We start from the raw sequence: 24,767 nt of genomic DNA, 5'->3' as shown, positions 1-24,767 counted from the left end.
AGGTGAACTTTGTGGTATGTGAATTATACCTCAATATAAAAATATTTTTTAAAAATGTCCTACATCATATTACCAATAGAGTTTTCTTCTCAAAACACCTCTAAAGTTAGGATGAATTCTAAAATCAAAGGATGCTTTGAGCACCTGTTTGCAGTCCCTTCCCTCCTTAGATATTTTACACACAGGATCTGATAATGCTCATGCCAACCTCACTGTTCTTCCTCATTCAGGCTTTTAGTGAAAATAGTTCACTGTGATTCTGACTTGAAGGGTTTTTATTAGTTTGTCCCTAAAGTGATGTACCCATGCTTAAAATAAATAAATAAGAGAAGAAAAGAGCTGCTTAATACAGCCAAGGAGAAAGAACAGCTCTACCCACTCCTTTAGCAGTAGACTTTAAATATTTGTAGAGTAAGGTGGCAAGAGGACAGATGAACAGGCAAAATTTCAGCTACACACTAAGAAAATGTGTGATACTGTCCCTATTTGGATCTTCTATTTTATCACAGATTTCAGCTTCCTTCCTATGGTCCTATGTCTGTGAAATTTAGTCATATCAGAGAAGAAAGAAAAGACAGTTTAATTCAAGATAGGATTTACAAATACTGCTTATATAAATTACAAAACCTTATATACAAAAATAAATATATAAAAAGGGACTACAAAATAGAGCCCTGGTAATAGTGACCAGGTGAAGAGCATTTATCTCTTGCCTTGGTAGAATTTTGCTTCCATGGGCTTTGACCCCAAACTCTTCCAGGTTACCATGAACTCAAAAGGGGGTCTGTCCCATGTAGCAACAAAGTTGCCAAGGCCTGGACTGACCAAAGCTCTAAGAGTAGTAAAGAGATTTGGCTAACTCCATAGTAGACCAGGGAAGTCTTGCTTGCCACCTTCATTTACCAGAATCACTCAAATGCCAGGGTAACCCATGATTGATCAGAAGTCTGAAATCAGTCCACTCCCCAAGGGCTGGTATCATTCTGGGCAAGTCTTCTGACAACAGCCTGACCCAGGTTAGCCTCTCTTAGATCCGATGGCAATGACCACAGCTTCTACCCCATGGCCAAGGTTACAAACAAAATGGCCATTTGGAGCATATGCAGAAGTATGAAAGTCAAAAAATGTCTACATTTTACTTGGATTACTTGGGGTGAATCTTGTTCCATAACTGAATAGTTTTCTCTTCCAGGTTCAAATAACTGACTTGAGGAGAAAGAAGGAAGCATTTCAAAAACAACTGTTGTTTTCTTTTATTAGTAAAGAAAAATGTAAGCATTAACATATACTTAATTTGTTTTTAAGTATTTCTAAGGTTTAAAACATGTGTAAAGTTTGTAACTCATTTAATAGGAAAACATTATTTGAATGCATACCCTAATGGCAAGCCACTGCAAAACGTTTCAAAAATCAACTATTTTTTGAATTTTTTATTTAAACAATGGAGAGAGAAAAGATTTCTACCTTTTGGTCTGATAGTTTGTCTTCCAATTAGAGGACATTTGGTATGTTCTAAAACAAATTATGGGAGACGCTTTATAATTTTCGTAACTATAGAAAATATACCAGGTTCTACCACGTGAATAATAATGATAATTAGGGTCCCATGCAACTGGACCTTAATAAGGTTCCCCACGCATTGTGGTGCCCCAGGTGAGCCTATTTAATATAGAGTACACTGGGATTTATGACAAGGTATCAGGGCTCTGGGAACGTTTTGATAAAACCAGCATGGAGACTCTTCAACTAGCTATCACCTAAGGACAAGCCTCTTGATTCATGTTACTCCAGACACAGTGCAATGCCATAATGGGGTCAAGTCAGTATTAGTTATACTAATGACATATTCTCTAATCATCTATTACTCCACTACTTGACACTGACATTGTTTGCTTCCAATGAATTTTCATAACTGAGACTAAAAAAATATTTTGGGAGTGAAACAGTAAGGCGAAAGAAAAAGTTAGAAGCTAGAAACCATCTTTCACTTTTATATTTCCACGCCCCCTTTCTGAGCTCACCTACAGGCTGACGATAACGGAGGTGCTGAGGAGTTGAGGGTGACCGGCAAGGTGAAAGTTCTGAGCTGTCCGCCACCGGGGAGCTTTCCACTCCTGCTCGGTCCACTGGTGCAGACTCTAGGACAGCTGCTTGAAAATAGCATGAATGTTAACAAGAAGGCCATGAATTCAACACCTCCTTGTCAGGGTTATGCACAGAAACACAAAGGTTCGTTATGGAGAACAGCCTTTTGGATTAGTCTACATTTTAAAAGGGCTTTAATATGAAATCAAGTCATTCCTCCTGGCAGAGTGCTAATGTCACTAAATCTAAATGCAGTGTCTTCTCTATCCCTGTCTTGCTGACCCTGCTGAACCTGGCTGACCCTACCCAGTCCTTTCCATCCAACACAACAGCGGATGTTAAAAAGACCAAGGGAAGGACACCTGGGAGGCTCAGTGGGTTAAGTGTCTGACTTCAGCTCAGGTCATGATCTCTCAGTTTGTAAGTTCAAGCCCCACTGTTAGTGAAGAGCAGGTTTGGGATCCTCTGTCTCCCCATCTCTCTGCTCTCTCTCTCTCTCTCTCTCTCTCTCTAAAAATGAAATAAATTAAATAAATAAATAAATAAATGTAAACATTAAAAAATGGGGGTATCTTGTGGGTTCCCTGCCTTCCAGAAGAGTGGGGGAAGAGGGACTTTTCCAGATTGTGTATCAGACTGGGATCAAAATTGGGACTTCATCTAATTCTTTGCTTGGGTTGCCCCCTTAAGTCAACTAAAATTTGAATCTCTACCAATGTGTCTCCCAAGAAGCTCTGGGGACTCCTAAGGATTGAGAGCTGCACTGCCCAATATGTTAGCACTAGCTAAGTGTGTCTGGGTAAATTTAAATCAAAATTAACTGAAGTTACATTACTACTTCAGCTCGTTACTTGCACCAGCCATACTCTAAGTGCTCAGTACCACACGTGGCTGGTGGCTACAGTACTGGACGACATAGATATAGAGCATCTCCGTCCCCCCAGAAAGTTCCATTGGATAACCCCAATCTAAAGCTAGTGGTCAACAGGAGGCAAGTGGAAATTTTTAGAATGAACTGTGGGGAGAGTTAAAGATCATTTGAGCCTTTTCACTGCAGCTAAGATCCTCTGAATAAAAGGCACATCATTCTAGGGTCACATTAGGCTATTACTGATAATGTTTCTGTATCCCTCCCACTGGCTTATTAACCAGGTAAAACTACAACTTTGTGGATGTTCTTTCATGGAAAAGCACTACAAAAATTTCAAAAATTTCCAGCAACTTCTGTATTTCTGCTTCCTTGGGCTTTTCGGTAACCACTAAGAGCTGTGTCACCTCCACTAACTTCACATCATCCCCCTCCCCGCCCCCCCCCCCCATCAGCAGGACTGTTCTCAACTCAGCTCCCTCTGCCATTCCATTCAAGATTTCACTCAATAAACCCTTCTAAAATCCCTAACGACTTCTTGCATGTGATTTACTTCTTTGGAAATACGGCCACAGTTCTGTTCTTTTGAAACAGAAAGGGGCCAGGGAAGGGAAATGCTTAGGCTCTTTCCCTGAATGACATAATTACAGTAAAGCTGGCAATGATGCAGGATACAGACAAAAAATCAGTGCTTAGCTGTGAGTTTTATTATTTTCTAAATAACTCCCTCAAAGTTCAGTAATGGAAGGCATCTGTTTTGCAAGAGCAAGCAGAATATCAAATACGTGTCCTTGGTCTGATTCAACCATTCACTCCTCTGAGGCAAATGAAAAAATCATTTAGTCAGCTATACTGAACCCAAAAAACTTCCCAGTGAGAGAGATGGTCAGGCTCCGAATATGCCCTGAAAGAGCAGGAAAGCAAAGAATAACACTGTAAGCAAACAGGCAGCTACAGAGAGAAGAATCCATGCCAGCAGGGTGGGGGAAAGAAGCATTTCCTTCTGGCATGTTCACTTTCAATCAAGTTCCATGCAAACAGCTTTGCTTTCAAGACGAGTAGGCAGATGTGGGCTCAAAACAAATGCTAAAATTGGGAGCACTTTCAGCCCACAGGCAGGCAATTTTCAAGCTAAGAACACAGAAACAGACACTAGCGATGCGGACTGCTCTGCAAACGTTGACACTAGGTTGCACAGCCATGACCCAAGTGCACGCTGGTGGGTAAGAATCCCAAACACAGTGAGCAGTCCTGTGACCTTTCCCTCTGCGCCTGCCTCTGCTCTGATTTTTGTTGAGATCCCACCATCAAGCGGAACACAGATGTGAGTTGGGCTAATATATGCACTTTGTAGAAAAAGCGAGGGTAGAATATGGTGGGGACTGCCTGATAGGAAGAAAGGAGGGCACTAACGGGTAATAAGTGAGCCTGGAACAGATGTGGGGACTGGGTTGGGGGGAAAATAAAGTGCATTATTTTCCCCTCTGAAGTTCATCGTCTTGCTCACTTTGAAGGACAGTTCCTATTTCTCTTCTTTCCCTTCATGTCATTTGAAGTTCTCTTGCCAGGAAATACTGTGAGGTTGGCATTATCATTGCAATGGCAATAAAACTAGACAAAAGTCACTTGCATTTTTCAAGCGGTATACCCCAAAACTGTCTAGCTGATCTAGTGAGAGAGACCTATGGCCTCAGTAGGGACCTAATGGAGGAAGCTGTATTACGGAATGAGGTTGTATGGAGTTGTATCCTGAAGTGAAAAGCCAAAAATGTATAAACTGTTGGCATGAGATTCTTATTCAAGTTTGCCAACTGTTTTAAGTGTTAACATTATGCAAAGCACATGCAAACATCTTTCAAATTAAAGACAGATCAGTGTCTCCCTTTGCTTTGCCAATTAGAATTTTCAAGACTAGACAGCGGAGTTAACACAGCAGCATTCTTGGCTTCTAAAGACATCGTGTACACACACACACACACACTCACACACACACAAAACACACACACACAGAACGTGTCAGACTGATGCTGAAGTAAAGCATTTTTAAACTTATTTATTTATTTTGAGGGAGGGAGGGGCAGAGAGAGAGGGAGACAGAGAATGTCAAGCAGGCTCCACTATGTGAGCACGGAGCCCGATTTGGGGTTCGATTCCGTGAACCGTGAGAACATGACCTGATCCAAAATCAAGAGTCCCTTAACCAACTGAGCCACCCAGGTGCCTCTGAAGTAAAGCATTTTATCCATGACTTTCTTAGGGCTATTCATGGCCAATATTGCCCACTTACCAATACAAAATAAAAGAAAAATCTAAGTCTATGATTCTTTTGTTTCACCTCTTCAGAAAAATGCCACAGAGCTGCCTGGCCTCCAGTGTTAATTCTGAGCTTTCTACTCACAATGTTTCCTTTATGGGAATGCATAGGATAAACTGTTCTCCAGTCCCAGTAGCAAGAAAAAATGTGCCTGTACACCAGTCTATTCTTAGGTTTCAATATGAATCACGTAATTGATTACTTTCAGAACCAAAACCAGGGCAACTCTAGGAACTGCAGAAGGCCACAGTGTTGTGTTCACTGTTCACCAACCATACCCTTGGCTTCATCCAATTTTCTGCATTGCCTGATTCTCCTACCCATTTTATTTTTAATCCAGCTGTACCATGTTCCTGTTTGAACTACCACCTTAACTACTTACTAGGAACAAGTGGGAACAATATAGGAAGTAAATACATTAAGAGTAATCAGAAGACAGCTACAGAAAGGGAAAAGAAATAAAGATGTAAAGAAGTAGCGTGAAAGGAATGGAGGGTGATCAGTGAGTGATAAGGGGGTGCACAAGTAGCAGATGTGAGCAAGAAACACAGAGGGGAGAGGAGCTGACTTCTCTGGAGGAGAGGCTGGCTGCAGGGCACTTCATCAAGTGCTATGGGCCCCACGTGATGCAGTCCTGGAACCTCCCTATCACCCAGAGAGCAGCTCTGCACTTAACAATGAGACATTTCTAACTCACGAACCACGTGGATAAACTAACTCCTGAAAAATCTAACTGCAAATCATTTGTTTGGGGGAAATCCAGTGAAAATAGGGGCATTAAGCCCTCAGCTATTTTTCTAATGTGGGAAAGAACCTAATGTTTTTACCACACCACTCTTCATAGGCGTCCTCCACTTTCGGCCACTGGTCATAAATGATCATTGCTGCCACATGACAAGCTCTCCAGCTGCCACTAGCTGTGTCAACAATGATCGTACCTCAGTCCAACATCTGCACTGACCAGCCTCTGCAGACTTTGTCAGTGTCCTTCCTCAGGAACTTGATACAGTTCTTTCTCATTTATCTTGGTCTCCCTGAGTCTAACTTGATCCAGGGGAAAAACTGCTAATTCCTACCAGTAACCACACTTCCATCCTAGACAGTAGGGCAAACAGGTTTTGTATGACACTGGACCATCACTACACACCCTGGGCTTGGGCTCTGAAGACCACAATAGGGAAGTTGGGGAACAATGTCACAGACTGTGGGCAACAAGTTAAACTGGAAGGATTAACCACAGCAGGCAGTGGGCAGCTTGACTGAAGACCTCTAGAACAATGGCACGTATTTAGATCAACCTCAGATCCATGAATGTCTGACACTAACATGCTTATTCCTAAAGCTCTCCTCACTCAAAATAACACAAGAATCCAGACTTAGCCCCAAACTTCTCCTCTCCTATTTACTGCAATCCAATAAAGGAAGGAACAGAACTTCCCATATTCTGGAAAACTCCTGTACTTCCCAGGGCACCCTGCCCAGGTCTGTGATAAATTTCCTTCAGTCACACTCTCCACAGAGGTTCCCAAGCACTGGGGCTGGATCAAACCCCAGATGCACTTGTCAGCTTATGCGCTGCCTCATTATTCCTGAGAAGAATCCATCATGATTCTACCAAAGCTTGTTGTTCTAATGACTTTTTAATTATCTTCCTTCTTTCCTCCTCCTTAGTTGCTAACTTGTCAATTTAAAGAATTTCTTGTTTAAGAGGGTGTTACTTTTGATGATGACAACCATCCAGTTAAAATTCCATTAAGTACTTCACTCGGGAAGCTTATTTTTAAATTATCTGAGCTAAGAAGTACTTGGAAGCTTTAAGCTGGTTGAAAAGCAAGGGTTTATGCTTCCATCTGGGTGATCCTCCTTGAAATTTGTGATCTTAGATTAAATGCCCAATTTTTTTTATGTTATCAGTAAAGAAATAAGTTATCATTCAGAAAACAAAAAGCTATTTGCTAATTGGCTACGAAACCTTTTTTATTTTCATCACAGAAACACTAAAAGCAACAAGGATCACTTCCTCTGACCCCTACATGTACCAAGCTGCAGAAGACAAGGTGACATAACACAGGACTCTTAGTTCACTGAATGTTTTGCTTGGTTCATTCATTTAACAAAAATCTACTACCAGCCAGGCACTGGCCAAGGCACTGAGAGTACAGAGATGAACAAGACAGACAACTCGCTGATCTTATGGAGCTTACATGGAGAAAGACTGTCCAGGCAGAGGGAAAATCATGTGCAAAGTCCCTGAGGCAGAGATGGTTGATGTGTTACTGAGACACAAAAAGAAAATCCATGTGACTATATCCTAGTAGATGAGGGAGCATTATAGGAACAGGGGTTGGAGAGAGAGACGATCCAAGTCTCATAGGATCTGGAGGCCTTGTGAGGGAGAATGTACTTTAATCTAAGTACCATAGAAAATCATTAGAGAATTTAATCAGGAAAACATATCATCTAATTCACTTTTAAAAAAAAAGCACACACATTTTGGCTGTCATGGACCGTGAACACTGTCTCATATTTTATTTCTCTCCCTATATCCCTATTGTAATATGAAGCACTGCCTTGATAACTAAACCAAAGAAGCCATCTTAATGTTTCCAGGCTGGGTCATCCTTAGCAGGGGAGGCTGGAAGCTGTACAGATATTCAAGGCAGACACTGGAGCAGAAGGCTCTGGAAGGCCCAAGCTCAAAGAACAGAGTGCCCACCATTCACCTCTACACAGAGTATCATGTTAGGCTCTTTATCCAACCAGCCTTAATCAAATTCCATGAAGAATGTTCCAATAACACCATTCAGATAACGTTGTTCTTCCATACACAACTGACTATAATTAGCCTTTTACTGTAGAAGATCTCAGGACAGCTTAAGTTGCTCTCTTTTCCATACAGGCTAGAGTGACTTACAGGAATTTCTCTTCTAACTAGCCATTGTATTCATTCTACTTTCTACAGGGAGGTGGGAGGGCTAAAAAGAAAGGGATCTAGGGTTCTAGAAGGAATGGTGGGGGAGCAGGTGGCCAGCAAACACGGGGTGTGGCAGCTGGATAATACCTCTTTGAATACTTCGTTTTAGCTTGTTACACAGATCCACGCGGGGATTATCTACATGCTCTTCTACAGATCCCGGGCTTTGTTCTGGAGAAGGAAGGCCTCTGCTAAGATCCAACGGTACTTTACCAGTGTGCGGCGGTGGGGATGCAGCAGGGCTGTGGGTGGTGGTAGGGCTGCTGGACGCTGAGCAGGTGGTCAGGTCCAATGCTCCTATCCTTGAGTTCAATGGAGAAGTCAAGGACAGCTTTCTGGCCCTCACTGGGGAGGACGTCCTGGACACAGCCAGTGGTGGTGGGGAAGAGAATTTGCGACACAGGCGTGGGGATTTGCCATCTACCAAATGTTCACCTCTACTGTTCTGGCTGGTAGCAAAAAACAATTCTAATGACCTAAAAATAAGAGCAGAAGCTATTAACAGATTGTAGCCAAGTGAAAACAATTCCCCTGATGTTATTTAAGAACATACTCTCTCCATTAAAAGGCCACAACATCATGGCACTTCTGTTGTCTTCATTTAACACTACCTATATACCACACATTTGGCAAAGGAAGACAGACACTTTTTTAGGCCTTGACTAATCCCTTACTACCAAACTGTGGTCCAAAGATTAGTAGCACTGGTATCTCTGGGGAGCTTGTTAGAAATGCAGAACTCAGGCTCTGCTCTAGACATGCTAACTCACAGTCTGCAGTTTAACAAGACCCCTGGGTGATTCTTATGCATGTTAAAGTTTGAAAAGCACGACTGTTAAAAAAAAAAAATTTAAAAAACAGGAAAGCCTAAAACAATGGAGTTAGCTTCCAAGTAATCACAGAGCCGGCAAAGATGACAGGGAATTTAGGGTTCTCAACTTCGTCCCTGGAGAACTCTCTGTGACCTCCACCCACCCCTGCTACAGGTGGGGTGTGTAAGTTCCCAGGCAAGACAATCCTGCTCTGCAGAGCAACTGCTCATCTGCACGGAGATCCAGGGACTAGGGGGCAAACTTTCAGGACAGGCAAATCCTGGGCCTACCTGACGGGGATGGAGGTAAAAGGCCTCTTGTATATGTCGGAAAGTTTCGCCAGCACCACAGCTGCCGTAGTGAAAATACGATAGGTGTGCAGAAAGGTATTGAGGAAATCAATACTAAGAAACCGCAAGTCTGTCAGCCGCTCCAGAAGGCGCTCCACGCTGGCATAGCGGATCTGGGGCACTTTGCAGGAGTTGAGTGTTTTACTAAAGCAAATGTCGGTGTCATCTTTATGAAGACGGGCATCAGACCTACACACAAAGCAGGAACATAAGAACAAAACCAGGACATGGCTTCCTCTCAGCCACTGAGAATTTCCGTTTTCGGAAACACACACACATATGTATGTGGGCTTCCCGTTGTAGTTGATAAAATACGTTGACATGACTTATTACATAGGCAGGGCTATAAAAACATCAAATATGCCATTATAATTTAGAAAGGTCAGAATTAATTATGGAGAAGGTAATAATAACTCATTTCACTCTGTGGACTGCTTCTGCAGGGCAAGAAAAATATTTTTTCCTCAACCTTTCTGAGTTCTTGGCTGAACCGCTTGTAATAAAAGACAAGTTAGCAAGAGAAAAACAAACAGAAGTTTATTAACATGCATACCTCATGTACACATGGGAGATACCGGGAAAAAATGAGCAACTCCAGAGGTGGCTTAGAATTCAGGTTTAAATACCATCTTAATAGGGAAAAGGTTGGGGGGTGGGGTGGGGGGAGAGATGGTGTAGGCCTCTCAGGGGAGAGTAAATGATTTTTAGGAAAGATGAATGGGCCCTTAGGAGACTAGATGGGAGGTAGGATAGTTGGGGACAGTTCATCTAGGTGTGATATTGACTCCTTGTCTCCTCCCCTATAATAAAAGTCAATCCTCCCTGGTTGATGAAATTCTCAGGGAGGGGATTTATGACAATTGAGTGCCTTTTGGAGGATCTGTCTTTACGCAAATAAGAAGAGGTCAGAGTTCCCTGCATTTGCTATTTTTCAAGTGCCTACAGCTCAGTCAATATACCCAAGTAGCATGTTTTGGGGTGGTACATTCTGCTTTCACCTTTCTCCCTAGTTCAATCAAGTTTTATGAGAGAAATGAAGCCAAAAGCCCTATATAGGAGGAGCATTGCTTATACCCTTAAATCAGAATATCAGAAGTGTGCTGAAAACTAAGTCATGGGGGACATTCTTCCCACAGACCGATAGAAGGGGGGAGGGAGACACAGATAACACTGCTATATCTGTGGTTATTTTTTTCCTCACTTCTAACTTTGAGCATTTGTGCTTCCCCCCATTTTTCTTAACTACACTGACCAACAGATTACATTATTAGGTATTTTTCCCTTTAGAACTGGCTTTTTGACCAGTTCTACTGTTTTTCTATATTTTAATGTATTTGTGTCTGGTCTTAATTATTTTCTTCCCACACTTTCTTAACAGCTTATTTTTTCTTTTCTTTTTTTTTGTAACTTCTTGAACTGAATGCTTAATTCATTTCATTCTTCCTGGCTTATTAATGCATTTAAGGCTATCCATTTTACGAGTACAGTTTGATTCATAAATTGTGTGAATCGTTATGTCTTCATTATTTTGCAATATTTTGCAGTGTTAAAAGTGTCTTCATTAAAAAAAAAAGGTAATGGGAGAGATTCTCCATGAACAGTATCCACCATTGCCCTCTGCAGTGCTCTGCTTTTTATTTTTTTTTCTTATTCTATAAAACCTCCCAACTGGCTGTTCTTTAAGCCTACCAGATTTCCTGGATGCCTGAGCAGCCTCTCCAGGTGGATGAGCACACCAGGGGGAAGATGCACACAGCAGCCCTCACAATCCTTGGCTGTGCTCAGAGCCCTCAGCCCGTGGTACACATTTGTTAGAAAGGGCAAAAGAAGCCAACAGAGAAGACATGCTTGTAAGAGGACATGCTTGGAAGCAGAGGCTGAATCCAAGTGGGGCTCAAAGAAATGCACCCCTTTGCTAGGACTGCCCAGAGCCCTCGCATTCCCTTCCGGAACTCCTTGTTTCCCACCACTGCCACATCTCAGAAAATCAGTGAATCGGTGAAGTCCTGGATTTCACCACTTGATTAAAGGACATGCTGCAGGGCCAGGAACGTTCAGTGAGGCAAGTGCTTGCTGAGAATCAGTTCGCTTGTTGTGAGTGCCCTTAATTAGCCCCTTCAGCACTTGGAGGGATTTTAAATTATATATTTATTTTCTTTCAAATAAAATGGAATCAATAACTTTCTTAGCTTGCTTTTGGAAATTGCCCACTCCAACGAATGCTGGGTGCCTGCAAAAGTACTTCATTTGCAGGCTCGAAAGAGCATTTTAAATGAGCAGCTTACCCCTGCTGAGGAAGTAAGGGTGGTCTGTTTGTTTTAGCCACATAGCTGATCTCAAAAAAACAAAAGTGCGTTTTTTGAGATTCTTGAAAATAGTGTGGGGCTGTTTTTTCCACTTACTATGTGACCCTTTATCAACTTTACTTTTATGGTTCTTAATTTTCTCATTAGTAAAAAGACCTTAGAACTTTACTAAATAAGTCAATCTGTCCAGAAGATGGCTGATCAAGGTAATCCGTTTTCCCACTAAAAATCTCTATTTTCTAAGAAAGGTGAGGTCAACTATTATTAAAAGGAAGCAAGCCTTACCCTACCCTACCCTAAAATGTAAAGCACCACTTACAGGGCTATTTTCACCCAACAAATGTCATAATTTTGCATTCTAATACTAGTTTTGAGCTTTGCATCTTTTAACCATAATTACTTTACTCAAAACACTGGAATAAATGGGGCACCTGGCTGGCTCAGTCAGTAGAGCGTTGCAAATCTTGATCTCAGGGTCGTGAATTAGAGCCTCACGTTGGGAATAGAGCCTACTTAAAAACAGCAACAAAAACACTGGGAGAAAAAAGTATGTTGTGACAATACAAAATTAAAATAAAACTAATTATACCACTGTCCTTCAAAATTATGATTACATTTTCATTTTAAGAAAAGAAAATAAATTAAATATTATGAAATTATTTAATTTTCTTTTATTACACTGAACACAATGTTTATTTCCTAAGGGACTCTCAAGAAAGATATAATGCATTACTTAAGCCTCCTGTGATAATAACAACTCCATTTTGGTAAACACTTAAAAATGCAATCTTGAGACACCAAACCCAAATCACCTATTATAATTACTTAGGTTTTAAAAGGAAGTGGGTGCCTGCAAAGTGATGCCATGTCAGTAACAAGACACAATTAAGATAGTTTTTCTTTTAACTCAAAAAAATGTCTTTTTTTTTTTCATAGTATGCACTTGGGAGGCACCAATACAGAATTTAGGGTAGAACAGAGCCCCAGATGGAACTATCAGAAGGAACGGAGATTGCAAAATTATCCTCTTTCCTCTGACTGAGGAGAACCAGGCTCAATGGAAGGAATAAATAGATGAGAAGTAAGGAATAAATAGATGAGACATTACTCTGCCTTGGGAATACATCTAGAATAGTATAGATGGTCATCAAAACATCTGTGATTCTAATAGAAAATCCTTACAGCCCGAGATCCAGGTTTCTGTTCTGGCAGGAGAACAGTTCCTGCTCATTCAAGTGTCACTCTGTACACCCAAAAGCAGGGAAGTCCTGGTCTGTGCGTGAAGTAGTTACACATGAGGTTGGACATGGGTGCTAATGGAGTGACTCTGTGGATGCATCTACCAAGCTCAAACGGACATCACAGGGGACAGAATATGTGTTTGTGCCATAACCAGTCAGGCACAAAACTAAAGTTTATATCTGTATTCATTTCAAAAGTCAACAAACTGTACGTATAGCACGTGTGAAGTAGCTCTAGGGCTTTAGGAGCTTATGACTTGGCTGCAGTGTCCAACTTACATATTCTCATTCTAAAGCAGGTGGGACTTTCATGGCTGTCTAACCTTCAAGAAAGTACTTTTAAAAATGGATAAAAGGAACATACACTATTTTGTGAAATATTAATATAAGAATCCTGTGGTAGAAAATTAAAATAACTCTAACCCAATGATGTGAATTTAAAAATTAAATCACGGGGTTCCTGGGTGACTCAGTTGGTTGGCCATCCAACTTCGGCTCAGGTCCTGATCTTGGGGTTCATGAGTTTGAACCCCGTATCAGGCTTGCTTCTGTGAACACAGAGAGAGCTTCAGATCCTCTGTCTGCCTCTCTCTCTGCCTCTCTCTCTCTCTCTCAAAAATGAATAAATATTAAAAGAAGTTATAAAAAATAAAAATTAAGTCACAATTTGGACCTTTTAATACTTCATCCTTTGTTTCTATCTTAGCATCACACATTTTTAACTAATATGGTTTTAAGAAACTATACTAAATCAAAACCTTATAAAACTGAACGCTTAAAGAATCTTCACCCTAGAGCTTTAAAATGATCCTACCTAAAATGTTTCTAAATTTGACCAGTAATTTAAAATATTATCATTCTTTTATAATTTATATTTTTCTGTAGTAATTATGGCATTAGTATAATGTACTCTGCCTTCATCTAATAAAATAATTGGTAAGTTCTAAAAGTTGTACTCTGGGGATGGTACTAATTACACTTATTACCTATTAGAAGAGGAAAATTAATGTTATTTATTGCCTTAGGACAAACGGCTCAGACCTAAAAAAAAAACAAACAAACCCACATTAAAAATGCATAGAGCACAAATATTTCCTTAGTTTCATGTAACTTTTGTTGAAAGATATAACAGGAATTTGGACCTCAAACAACCAAAACAATGAGAACAGGGAACAATTTGGTCAGCTTCAAAATACTCCTGAAATAATTTCTGAATTTGGAAAAAAAAAAGTATGTAGGGACAAAAGCATTAATACAGAGAACAATGGCACATAGTCAGTGATATAATTTCTCATTTTAAACTACCATTTCCCTATTGATCACCTTAAATTATAGGATATATTTTGTTAACCAAATAGCATGATGACAGCCCTGGGCAAATCCACATAGAAGGAACAGGCAGATGGTACCATGGAAAGGCCAGTTGATTCATGTCAAGTGTCTTTGGAATCTAAACATATCTCCACAATCAAATCTGAGTAATATGATTCATACCCAGCTGGGAAGATGCCAAAAGGATCTGCCATACTTTGATCCGGCCTCTGACCCTTGGATACATCTGGCTGTCACAACTTTTTATATTGTGCTTGAAAACCTCAATAGGTTTTTTTCCTGAATGAAAGCATATGTAACAGTATAAAAAACATTTTTCTATGCTATGAATCAATAAACTATGAATTTGAAAACCCATTTTGATAGTCGTATTATTTATAATAGCATATCATGAATTATTGCATTACTGCCAAGAAACATATTCACAAAATGTAGCAGAATCCTATGGAAGCAATATTTTTGCAGGGCTTTATGTTCTCTACCAATTTGATCTTGATTAAAATGTAAGGGAAAGGATTATCACACTTACTTAATCATATGTGGCACAGTAACTTTGGAATTCTCTTCAAATACTATAGTCATTAAACCATTACACCGTATATTGTCCACACACTGTGAAATTAAAAAATAAACAATTACAACCCACATGAAAACCTAGGCAGAGCATATATTCTCCAAACTGTTTATAGCCATGAAAACAATTTAGTTTCTTATTTCATCTGTGCGCACACACACAGCAACAGGTAAACACTGTACACTGATGAGCAGATTCAATACCCAGTTACCAGAACTGTGCACTTGGCAAATACCTGAGGATAGAGATAGGGGCTTTTTTTTCCTGGAATGTATTTCCTAAGGATGCTGGCCATGATGTCACATCATCACTATTCTCTGTCAGTAGCTGTACTAGTTGAGAGGTCTGGACCTTCCGACAGTAACAGCCTCTGCGATATTCATTCTCTGCCCGAGGGTGGTCTGGGGCAGGCTGAGTAAAAATAATGGCTTTCTTGGATGAAATTCACCTTCTGTCTCACTAGCAAGCTCTGTGCCTACTTCTCAGGTGGTTTTTTTGCCAACAAATTCCCCCATTTTACTAGTGTCTCTAGCAGTTTCTATTGGCACCATGTTGATTTGATGAGGATGCGTTGTGTAATTTCTCCCGCTCTGGAATGCATAAAGCCGTGTTTATCTTTTACTCTTTTCTTTCCAGGAGGAAAACTCAGGAAATTTTGTTAATTTCCTCTGTCTTGTTTACTTACGCCTTATCAATTTAAAATTTCCCTTTGCAATTAGAGAAGGGTTAGAGAAGGATTTATTTTGAATTACACATATTCCTTTTGAACAAAATAGAAAATGAAAAAAGATTTAAGCAATTTTTAAAATCAGAAAATATTCCTAGTTACTAGGTTACCATATAGTGATTTATGATTGTAGTTAAATGGCGTGAAGATGTTGATTGGTATTGTGGGGGAGGGGATGGGAAAGAGTGCTGTTGGAGGACAGGGCTCACACACAGACAGGGAGGGGAGAGATCCTTTACCCCACTGGCCTTCTTTTCATTTTTAATATCTCTAAAGCACAGTGAGGCTACCGCTTGGGTAACCAACACAGGAAACAAGAGGACAGAGATGGTGTTTGATGAAAACTGTGGAAAATGAACAATGTTACTTCAGTTTCCTTTAACATTCTAAGCAAATGGCACAGTTACACAAACAACAGCTTTAGGATGATTTAGGATTATATTTTCCATGTTTAAATTTTTCTGTTTGGTTCTTTGACAGATCAACCTGGTCCGTTTTACATAGTAATCTTTTTCTTTCTTTCCTTCCTTCCTTCCTTCCTTCCTTCCTTCCTTCCTTCCTTCCTTCCTCCCTTTCTTTCTTCCCTTTCTCTTTCTTTCTTTCTTTCTTTCTTTCTTTCTTTCTTTCTTTCTTTCTTTCTTTCTTTCTCTCATTCTCTCATCCTTCCTTCCTCCCTCCCTCCCTCTCTCTTTCTTTCTTTCTTTCTGACTTTATTATATTTTAAACATTCTTATTTTACAGTCTTTTCCAAGTTGTCACCAGCAGTGTTAATTCTATCATTCACTGTGCTTCTGACTCTCTCAAAATAGATAATTTACTCACAAGACTTGTGATTTCTGATTTTGAGCACACTGTAATGAGCCCTGAATCGTAGAAGTGTTGCTAACGGAGTGACTTTGTGTATGCTTCTACCAAGAAGTCTTAGAATTTCAAGAGTCTCAAAAACCGCTTTTACATTAATTCCTCAGTTTGGATTTTTCATACCATGTGAATATGATACATTTAAATTTCAAATCTATAGGTTGGAAACACACTCATTTTTTTTCAAAGGAGATTTTTTTTAAACTCAGAACCCAAAACAAAGACAAACTTCCTTAATTATTTTTTGGGCTAACAGGAAGAGGTTTTGAGTTCTTATTTCACAGTTGTGATACTCTTCCAAAATCCAGGCTTTAAACAGGGAGCTTAATTCCTTTAAGGGGCCCAAGGCTGCCTCTCATTCCCTTTAGTTAAAACCCCTTGGGCTTGAGACCAATACTCAGTCTAAAATCATTCTCAGGCCTCTATGTCTTCAGCTTATAAGCTTTCTACTCTAATTTTAAGTTTCTTTGGTATTTCTGATAACCAGAGATTACCTTTTATTCCTGTAAATATCACCAATGTATTAAATTTTTTCTTTTATACTGGTTTTAAAGATTTATTTATTTAAGTAATCTCTCAACCCATGTAGCTTGAACTCACAACCCCAAGTCAAGAGCTGAACACTCTACTGACTGAGCCAGCCAGGCGCCCTTTTATTCTGATTTTATATGTTAAGCACTTCTGTTTTTATATCTAGAGAGGATCTAAATCAGCTCAGTCCTCCACACAGTCAGAATTGGAACCTGAGATAAATATTTTAGATCCAAAAGAGATTTATGTGATAACTTTTGACCATCTCATTATCCAGTGTCATACCTCATTCATAAATCTTTCTGATTTACTGTGTGAGGCATTACAATTATTTTCAATAGAAAAAAAGGAAAATTTCACTTACACTCAAGTTTCAGGAGAACAAAACATACATGTAGTCTGAACCGCAACTCAAAAGACCATGTAATAAAAATCCTCATTTCCTAGAGGCTCCATAGACAGGGTGCAGTGACAACATGAGTGTGAACAAACAGAACTCTCAGGGGCTCTGGGTCCACCAGCTCTATTTCAACGAGAGTATCCTGTCTTTATCTTGCTTGCATTTGGGACTTTCAATAATGCTGCACTGAAGAACGGGTTCTCTTCCATAAAAAGTTAAGACTATAATAGAATTTATAAATATGAGTATGTGTATGAATATATTTATATTGGAAGGCATGGTATTATTCATGACCATATAAATCTGTCTTTTAATTGTGCTGGGGAAAAGTGACTTGAGCCCTGGGAAAATGAATGTACTTCACTCATTCAAGAAGAATCGTGATAAGCAAGGTGTCACATATCTTTAAGGATGTATCAAATTTATATGAATTACAGTAAACCTTGAAATTAATAGGGTTAATAGAGTAACTTTTATGTTCACAATAGCCCCAGGTAGTTTTGATGCAACTGGTCCCTGGACAATTGTTGAAAATGACTTCTCCAGCAAGGTCTTTTGAGGATCTTGCTTAAGCCAATACCTGCTCAAAGGTCAGTAGTCTACTGTGTCACCATGCTTTTTTCTTCTGAGAAGAAAGGTTAGATTCAATTTTTCTCTTTTAATTCACCTTTTTATGTTGAAGTAAAAAATTCCCTATTGATTCCAGAGAAGCTATTTTAAGGGAGAAAGCATGTGAGAGTGCTACGGATTTGTCTACACAAGGTATACATTTTGACACATCTGCCCAAACCAAGCTCAGAGGTGAATTTTAATTTTGCATTTTAGTTAATACCCATAATTATAGACAAATCTGTTTAATATACCATTATGTATGACAGGAAGACAAGCATAAATGAATGCACTATATTGAAATGAATGGTCAAATCCTCAGCCTCAAATTTTTCCCTATAAATAGATGAAAAGGAAAAGAATTATTGGTCAAGACCATTAGCCATTTGTTCATTTTGTTGGAGGTGCCAACAGTTAATTATGGGCTTACTGGTGTAACTAAAGGTGTAATTAATCATTCAAGCAATTGTTACTTCTAAAAATTACAGCTTCAGAGAAAGAAGCCTGGCAAAATCAATAGTCTTAATTTTTGTAAAGAGTTCTTTATGTGAAACTGGGAATGTATCAATACTCAGGAACTACTTTATTATCTTAAATAAGAGCTACATGTGATTAGCATAACATGGTATAATAGCTTAGCAATGTGGCTTTAAATCAAGTCATGAAAAAATTAAGATCCACCAAAATAAAAAGTGACAAAAATAAAATGACAAAATAATGGGGAACATATTCAAAATTTGAATTGAAAGATGTTTATTTCCCTAGTCTGTAAGGATAGCTCCAATGAATAAATGTCTATTTGGCATAAACAGACAAGAGACAGAAATGGCAGAAAATGTTAATCTCATTGATAAATATAGAAATGTAAATTAAAACCACTAGAGAATCATACCACTTTTCCATTAAATAGGAAGATGTGATAAATATGATAAAACTCAACCTTGGCACAGAACTTAGAAAAAAGTTACACTGGTATCTTGCCAATGATGTAGTGAGATGATGCATTTTGGCAACCTGTCAAGTCATGAATCATGAAATCACAGAAGTGATCAGACCCTTTGTACCAACCTTACCCTCTGTGGGGAAGATAAGCCAACAAGGACTTTGATAGGGGAAGAAACTCCCTGTAAAACAATGTTTAGCATGACATCACATATTAATGCTAAAATCTGGGATATATCCATTTATTTAGGAAAAGCTGGAAAAATGGTATGTTAATGTGGTTGTGTGTGTGTGTGTGTGTGTGTGTGTGTGTGTGTGTGTGGCTATTAGAAGACACCAATATGAAGAATCTGCAGGAATAAAGATGTAAATGAGGTAAAATGTGAAAATTATGTATATACATACACTGAGAGCCAAACTGTAAAATTATTTCTGTATGACAGGATTCTAGGGGGTTTAGAGATGGAAACCATTAATTTTCAGGGTGGAGCTTTTTCATTTAATTGTGCAAAAGTGATCTGTGGAGTTGTTAACCCAGGGAAGGGTGGGGGAGGGCCTGGAATGTAGACTCAGGAATCTGCAAGTTTACAAAAACCCTCAGGCAACTCTACTATAGTTATCTGTGGAAATACTTTGATAAACATTAATTTAATGTGCTGAGTGTTGAGAATATTTTTAGTTCCTTTTTATGTCCATATTTTTACATATACATAATAAAATATTAAATAGTACATTTTCAAGCTTTCAGTGGGCTCGTCTTATTAATAATGAATCTGTCCAGACACATATTGGGAGACTGACAAATAGCATCAATGTATGTGTAGCACATAATTTCCTCCATAAAATGAAATTGCTTCAAGCAGAGAAGAAAGCCAGTTGAGATGTGCTGCTTGGCAGCAACCTAGGCTCAATCAACAGTGGAGCACTCTGTCCCTACCATCCACCAATCAAACCTTACATCGGCAAAATCACTAAGTATCTCAGAGCGTTCACCGTTCTACTCAGCCTTTAATAGCAGTTGACACGTGACCACTCCCTCCTTGGTACACTTTCCTCACTTGACTTCCAGGACACCACACCCTCTTGGCTGTCCTACCACACTAGTGGAACCTTCTCAGTCCTCTTGCTGTTCTCCATGACTCCTCAGTCAGTCCATGGCCTTTTTCTCATTTCTATCTGTACTTAATACTCTCACAGACTTAAATACCACCTAACTGACACAGACTCTCCCACCCAGACCTCTCTCCTAAATGCTGGACTGCTGCTTACTTAACAACTCCATGCAAATGTCTAACAGCCTTCTGAAACTGAACATATCCAGAGTAAGCTTCTGATAATTCACCACAAAATCTCCCTGTCCCAGAAGATTTTCCCATCCTGTTAATGACAACTCCATTCTTCCCATTGCTCAGGCCAAAAACTCTGAAGACATCCTTAAATCTTCTTTCTCTCTCACACCCCAAATATAAGGCATAATAAAACCCTGTTGGTTTGACCTTAAAAATGAGTCCAGAATCAAAACCTTTATCTCCAACTCCATTCCTACCATTGGTCTGAGCCTTCAAGACTTCTCACCTGGTTTATCACAGGTGAGATAATCCTGTTCAGCTCCTTCTCATTCAGCTCCCCACTTCCACTCTTGCCCTCTGCTCCCAGTCTATGCAGGTAAAACAGCAGGTACAGAGATCCTTTTAAAACTGAAGTCAGATGATGGAATTCCTTCATCAAACCTTTTAAGAGCTTTTCATTGGACTCAGAATCCAAGCTAAAGCCCTTTCATTGGTTTAGGAGGCCTTCCCTGGTTGGACTTGTGTTACCTCTCTGACTTCCTCTTCTCCTGTTGTCCCTCTCACACAATCCATTTCAACCACACTGACTTCATGCTATTCTTCAAAATATGCAGTGTCCTCCTACTTTAGAGTCTTTGCAGTGGCTCTTCCCCCTGTTTGAAATGACTTCCCCTTTATCATATATTTACAATGGTATTTCCATCACCTGCTACAGTCGTTGTTTAGATGTCTCCTGCAGCCTGAGGTGACCACCATTTTAAAACTGTACTGACCCACACCTACCCCCAGTAACGCAATCCTTCCTACTCTGTCCTATCACCTTCTAACATAAAACAGTATGTACTTATTTAGTACATTTATTATTTTCAATCTTCCTCACACTAGAATGTAAGCTACATAAGGTCAGTGAATTTTTATTGTTGTTGTCTCTTTTGTTCATGACATATCACAGGTGCCTAAGCAGTGCCTGGCATATAGTATTACTGCAAAAATATATTTGCTGAGGGGCGCCTGGGTGGCGCAGTCGGTTAAGCGTCCGACTTCAGCCAGGTCACGATCTCGCGGTCCGGGAGTTCGAGCCCCGCGTCAGGCTCCGGGCTGATGGCTCGGAGCCTGGAGCCTGTTTCCGATTCTGTGTCTCCCTCTCACTCTGCCCCTCCCCCGTTCATGCTCTGTCTCTCTCTGTCCCAAAAATAAATAAACATTGAAAAAAAAAAAATTTAAAAAAAAAAAAATATATATTTGCTGAATACATGAAATAACATGTGTTAAAGTCATACAACAACAGGTTCCATTAAACATAGTAATTTCATGAATTATATCATTGTCACTCAAAAAGATGTAACTTTCCGTTAGCTTTATTCTCCAGTTCGCTTATAGATACCATCTAGTAGGACTTAACATATTAGCCATAGAGACTTGGAAAAATATGAACAAGTTGTGTACGTCTGCCTCAAGATGTAGTTTAATAGAAAGACTCACTTGGATGCTTATGGCAAAGCATTGTGTCCTTTCTTTAAAAAAAAAAACAATCATAGGATCATCCATGCACCCAAGGGTCTTTCTTTCTATAGCAATGCCTCACCAGGCATGCTAAGTAAGGTTATTTAGAGCTTTTATCAATTTTGTACCTTAGGAGCCTCAGTTACATGATAAGATAGAAGCTAGGAGCAGCTGGAAAAAAACCTTTGCCTCTTTATATTCTCTCCAGTCTTCCTACTCATCTTGGCTTCCCAACACTTATATAACTGTGTTGCATTAAGCTGTCCACTTTTCCTTTCTTCCCTACTGGCCTGCCTATCTCAATGAGACCAGAGACCATCACCATATCTCTGATACCTACAAGATACCTGGCAGAAATAGTCATAGAATCAGTGAATGATTCAGAATTTCATTAGGTAAGAGATGCATTACAAAGTCTAAAGTATTAATTCATACGGCACAGAGCTAATGAAAGTATTAATAAATCACAAGGATATAATTATGCAAATATAGAAGAGCCCATGTTTTCATTCCTTTTTTGGCCATAAAAGAAGCACCTTCACTTCAAGCTATTTATTCACCATCAAAGGAGTCCTGGGGATATATAAGTAAAAATCTAGCACTCTTGTAGAGTTTGTTTAGAATGCCAATAAAAGACATGGATTAGATATGACTTATGACTCAACACAGTTGTGTAACTTTGGACAAATACTTAGCCTTCCAAACCTTAGATTTCTCACCTGTGAAATGGAACTGATATTTCTGTTTACCTTCCGAATACTAGTATAAAGATCAAATTAGATTAAGTCTGTAAAAAGCTCTTTGACATATCAAAATAATTAATTTTTCCTTTCCTTGTCTGTTTTCCCTCAGTTTTCAGTCACTCAGAAAAAATTAAGTAACTGAAGAACTAAGATATAGCTCAAATTTTTACCCACCAACCAGGAACTACTATGAGCTCTTCAGAAAAGGATAAGGTGGGGCGCCTGGGTGGTTCAGTCAGTTAAGTGTCGATCTCTTGACTTCAGCTCAGGTCACGATCTCACAGTTTGTAGGTTCAAGCCCCACATCGGGCTCTGCGCTGGCAGTGCAGAGACTGCTGGGATTCTCTCTCTCCCCCCCTCCCCTGCTCGTGTGCTCTGTCTGTCTCTCTCTCTCTCTCCAAATAAATAAATAAACCTCTAAAAAAAAGAAAAATAGAAGGCAATTGAATCTATAGTATATGCTTTTTCCATTTGCCCCAGTCTTCCTTGAGTTAACAACTTAGAAGATAATTACCAAGTCTTCTGTTAATATTATCCTTACATGAACATTTGTCTCCAAATTGGCTAATGGAGTAAACATCATGTGGAGCTTGTATTTAGGAATGTACAAGCCCAATCACGACTAGTTTTGATATATTTCCAATTTCTGAATAAATGCAGGAATCCCTTAACTGGGCATTGTGGATCAAGGAAAAGGAAGCAAATCTGTTTCCTAGTTTTTTCAATATAAAATACAGGAAAGCTCATTTTCATATTTCATACTATAGACAGTTTCTCTTCTTTGATGTGATTCTTTAATTTGTGATTTCTCATCAGAGCCCTTGTTAGCTGTTTTTGCATCTCTCACAATTCTCCTACCTCAGAAACAAATAAGCAAAAGATAAGCTAGTGGAGGTCGCTGGAGAATTTATTACTAACAGGGCAATTTTAACACCATTCAATACACGTGATTACATTCACAGGCTGTACAAGAATGCCTAGGAACTAAAATGCAAGTACCACACTTCAGGTAAATTTTAGCCTTATAAAGAAAGACAAACAAACAACAACAAATGATCCCAGCTAGCAAGATACACAGTGGTGATCGCAGTGTCCACAGCAACTAGATGTATTTTTTTAACAAAAATAAAATAACTAAAAGCCTTCCCCCAAAATTTATGGTGTGAAATAAACACACACATACACAAACAAACAAAATCACAATTTATGGCAAACGCCACTCGCTTACCTGACTTATGTCACTCGTCCAGGCAGCTTTCTCCTGACGTGAAGGTGCCAACAGGACTACAGTGAATGGGGCAGCATCAGGAGGCTCCACTACTATTTTAAAATCTAGATGTCCAAACACTTGTCCAGAACCTTTGGCTTCAACACATGCAAACCAACCAATTAGATGTGAATATAAAAATATGTGTGATAGCTACTTTCACAGACTTCTGGTAATACGATGGATGTCCGTTGAAGTCCAGAATCTTATTTCAGCAACATGGCACTTCTTAGGCAAGGGGAAGCCTTTACTAAGCTCATAAGTAGACAAAAAAGCTGAGGTCAGCAGGTTACTCAGGACTAGGATCTCTGCCTTCTACTCATTTCCTCTTTTCTTTTTTTGAAATTTCCATAATCTACAGAATTCCAACAACTCTCTAATTTAATTCCTTTTCTGCCTTCCATTGAAAAGTCACTATCGTGAGACAAATTCAATAAAACGTGAATTCCCAAAGATGGTTTTAACGAAGCTCACAGGTTAAATGATTCAACAGAACTTTTCATATATAAACGACTTCAGGGAGTTTATTCTCAGCATCTCTCCTGCCTCCTTAAGCAGCTCGCCTTAGCTATAAGTAAATAAAAACTATAAGACCCTTTTATTCTACCATAAGTCTAAGAGATAGAATGTGACTTACAGTCATCATCACTTGCATCGGGCTCCTCAATCAAAGTACATTCTATTAGAGAGAGAACCCCACCTGTCTGGAAACAAACCAATTTTTTATTAAGAGGCTGACAGTCTTGCATAAGTTGGGAAGCTCAGATACATAAACCTTATATTCAAATTGTCACAGAAGAAAGCATAGCAATTCTGCATCACAAATAATTTTTCATAGATTCCAAAACTGTCCAAAACTAGCTGTGTAAAAGTAATTAAACACACTGAATTTCATGATTCTTCTGCACCAACTGCCTCTCACTCCCAATGTTTATAAATTTAGCAAGTCAGACTACAGGAGACTAGATGGCACCTTGAGAGTGAATGCAGCTAGACCCACCAACCAGGAAGTGCTTTAAGCAGCAGAAAGCCATCATCC

At 39.4% G+C, this 24,767-nt stretch overlaps 1 protein-coding gene across 2 annotated transcripts in view; it reads right to left on the bottom strand.

Annotated features, from left to right (window-relative positions):
- RASGRF2 (Ras protein specific guanine nucleotide releasing factor 2) overlaps positions 1-24,767 on the bottom strand; it is a 240,783-nt gene that overhangs the window by 98,261 nt on the left and 117,755 nt on the right. Inside the window, exons 11-16 of one of the 2 annotated variants that reach the window (XM_030323851.1) lie at positions 24,366-24,432; positions 23,690-23,826; positions 14,812-14,894; positions 9,344-9,592; positions 8,329-8,717; positions 2,022-2,147 (exon numbers count right to left, since the gene is read on the bottom strand). In XM_030323851.1, coding sequence (XP_030179711.1) covers positions 2,022-2,147; positions 8,329-8,717; positions 9,344-9,592; positions 14,812-14,894; positions 23,690-23,826; positions 24,366-24,432 — 1,051 coding nt within the window. The remainder of the gene's footprint in view (positions 1-2,021; positions 2,148-8,328; positions 8,718-9,343; positions 9,593-14,811; positions 14,895-23,689; positions 23,827-24,365; positions 24,433-24,767) is intronic. The other variant, XM_030323860.1, reaches the window with a different exon arrangement.

The sequence above is a fragment of the Lynx canadensis genome, chromosome A1, assembly GCF_007474595.2.
Source record: "Lynx canadensis isolate LIC74 chromosome A1, mLynCan4.pri.v2, whole genome shotgun sequence".
NCBI classification, from domain to species: Eukaryota; Metazoa; Chordata; class Mammalia; order Carnivora; family Felidae; genus Lynx; species Lynx canadensis.
The sequence above is the reverse complement of the archived record's forward strand: the minus strand, read 5'-3'. Positions and strand labels throughout refer to the sequence as shown.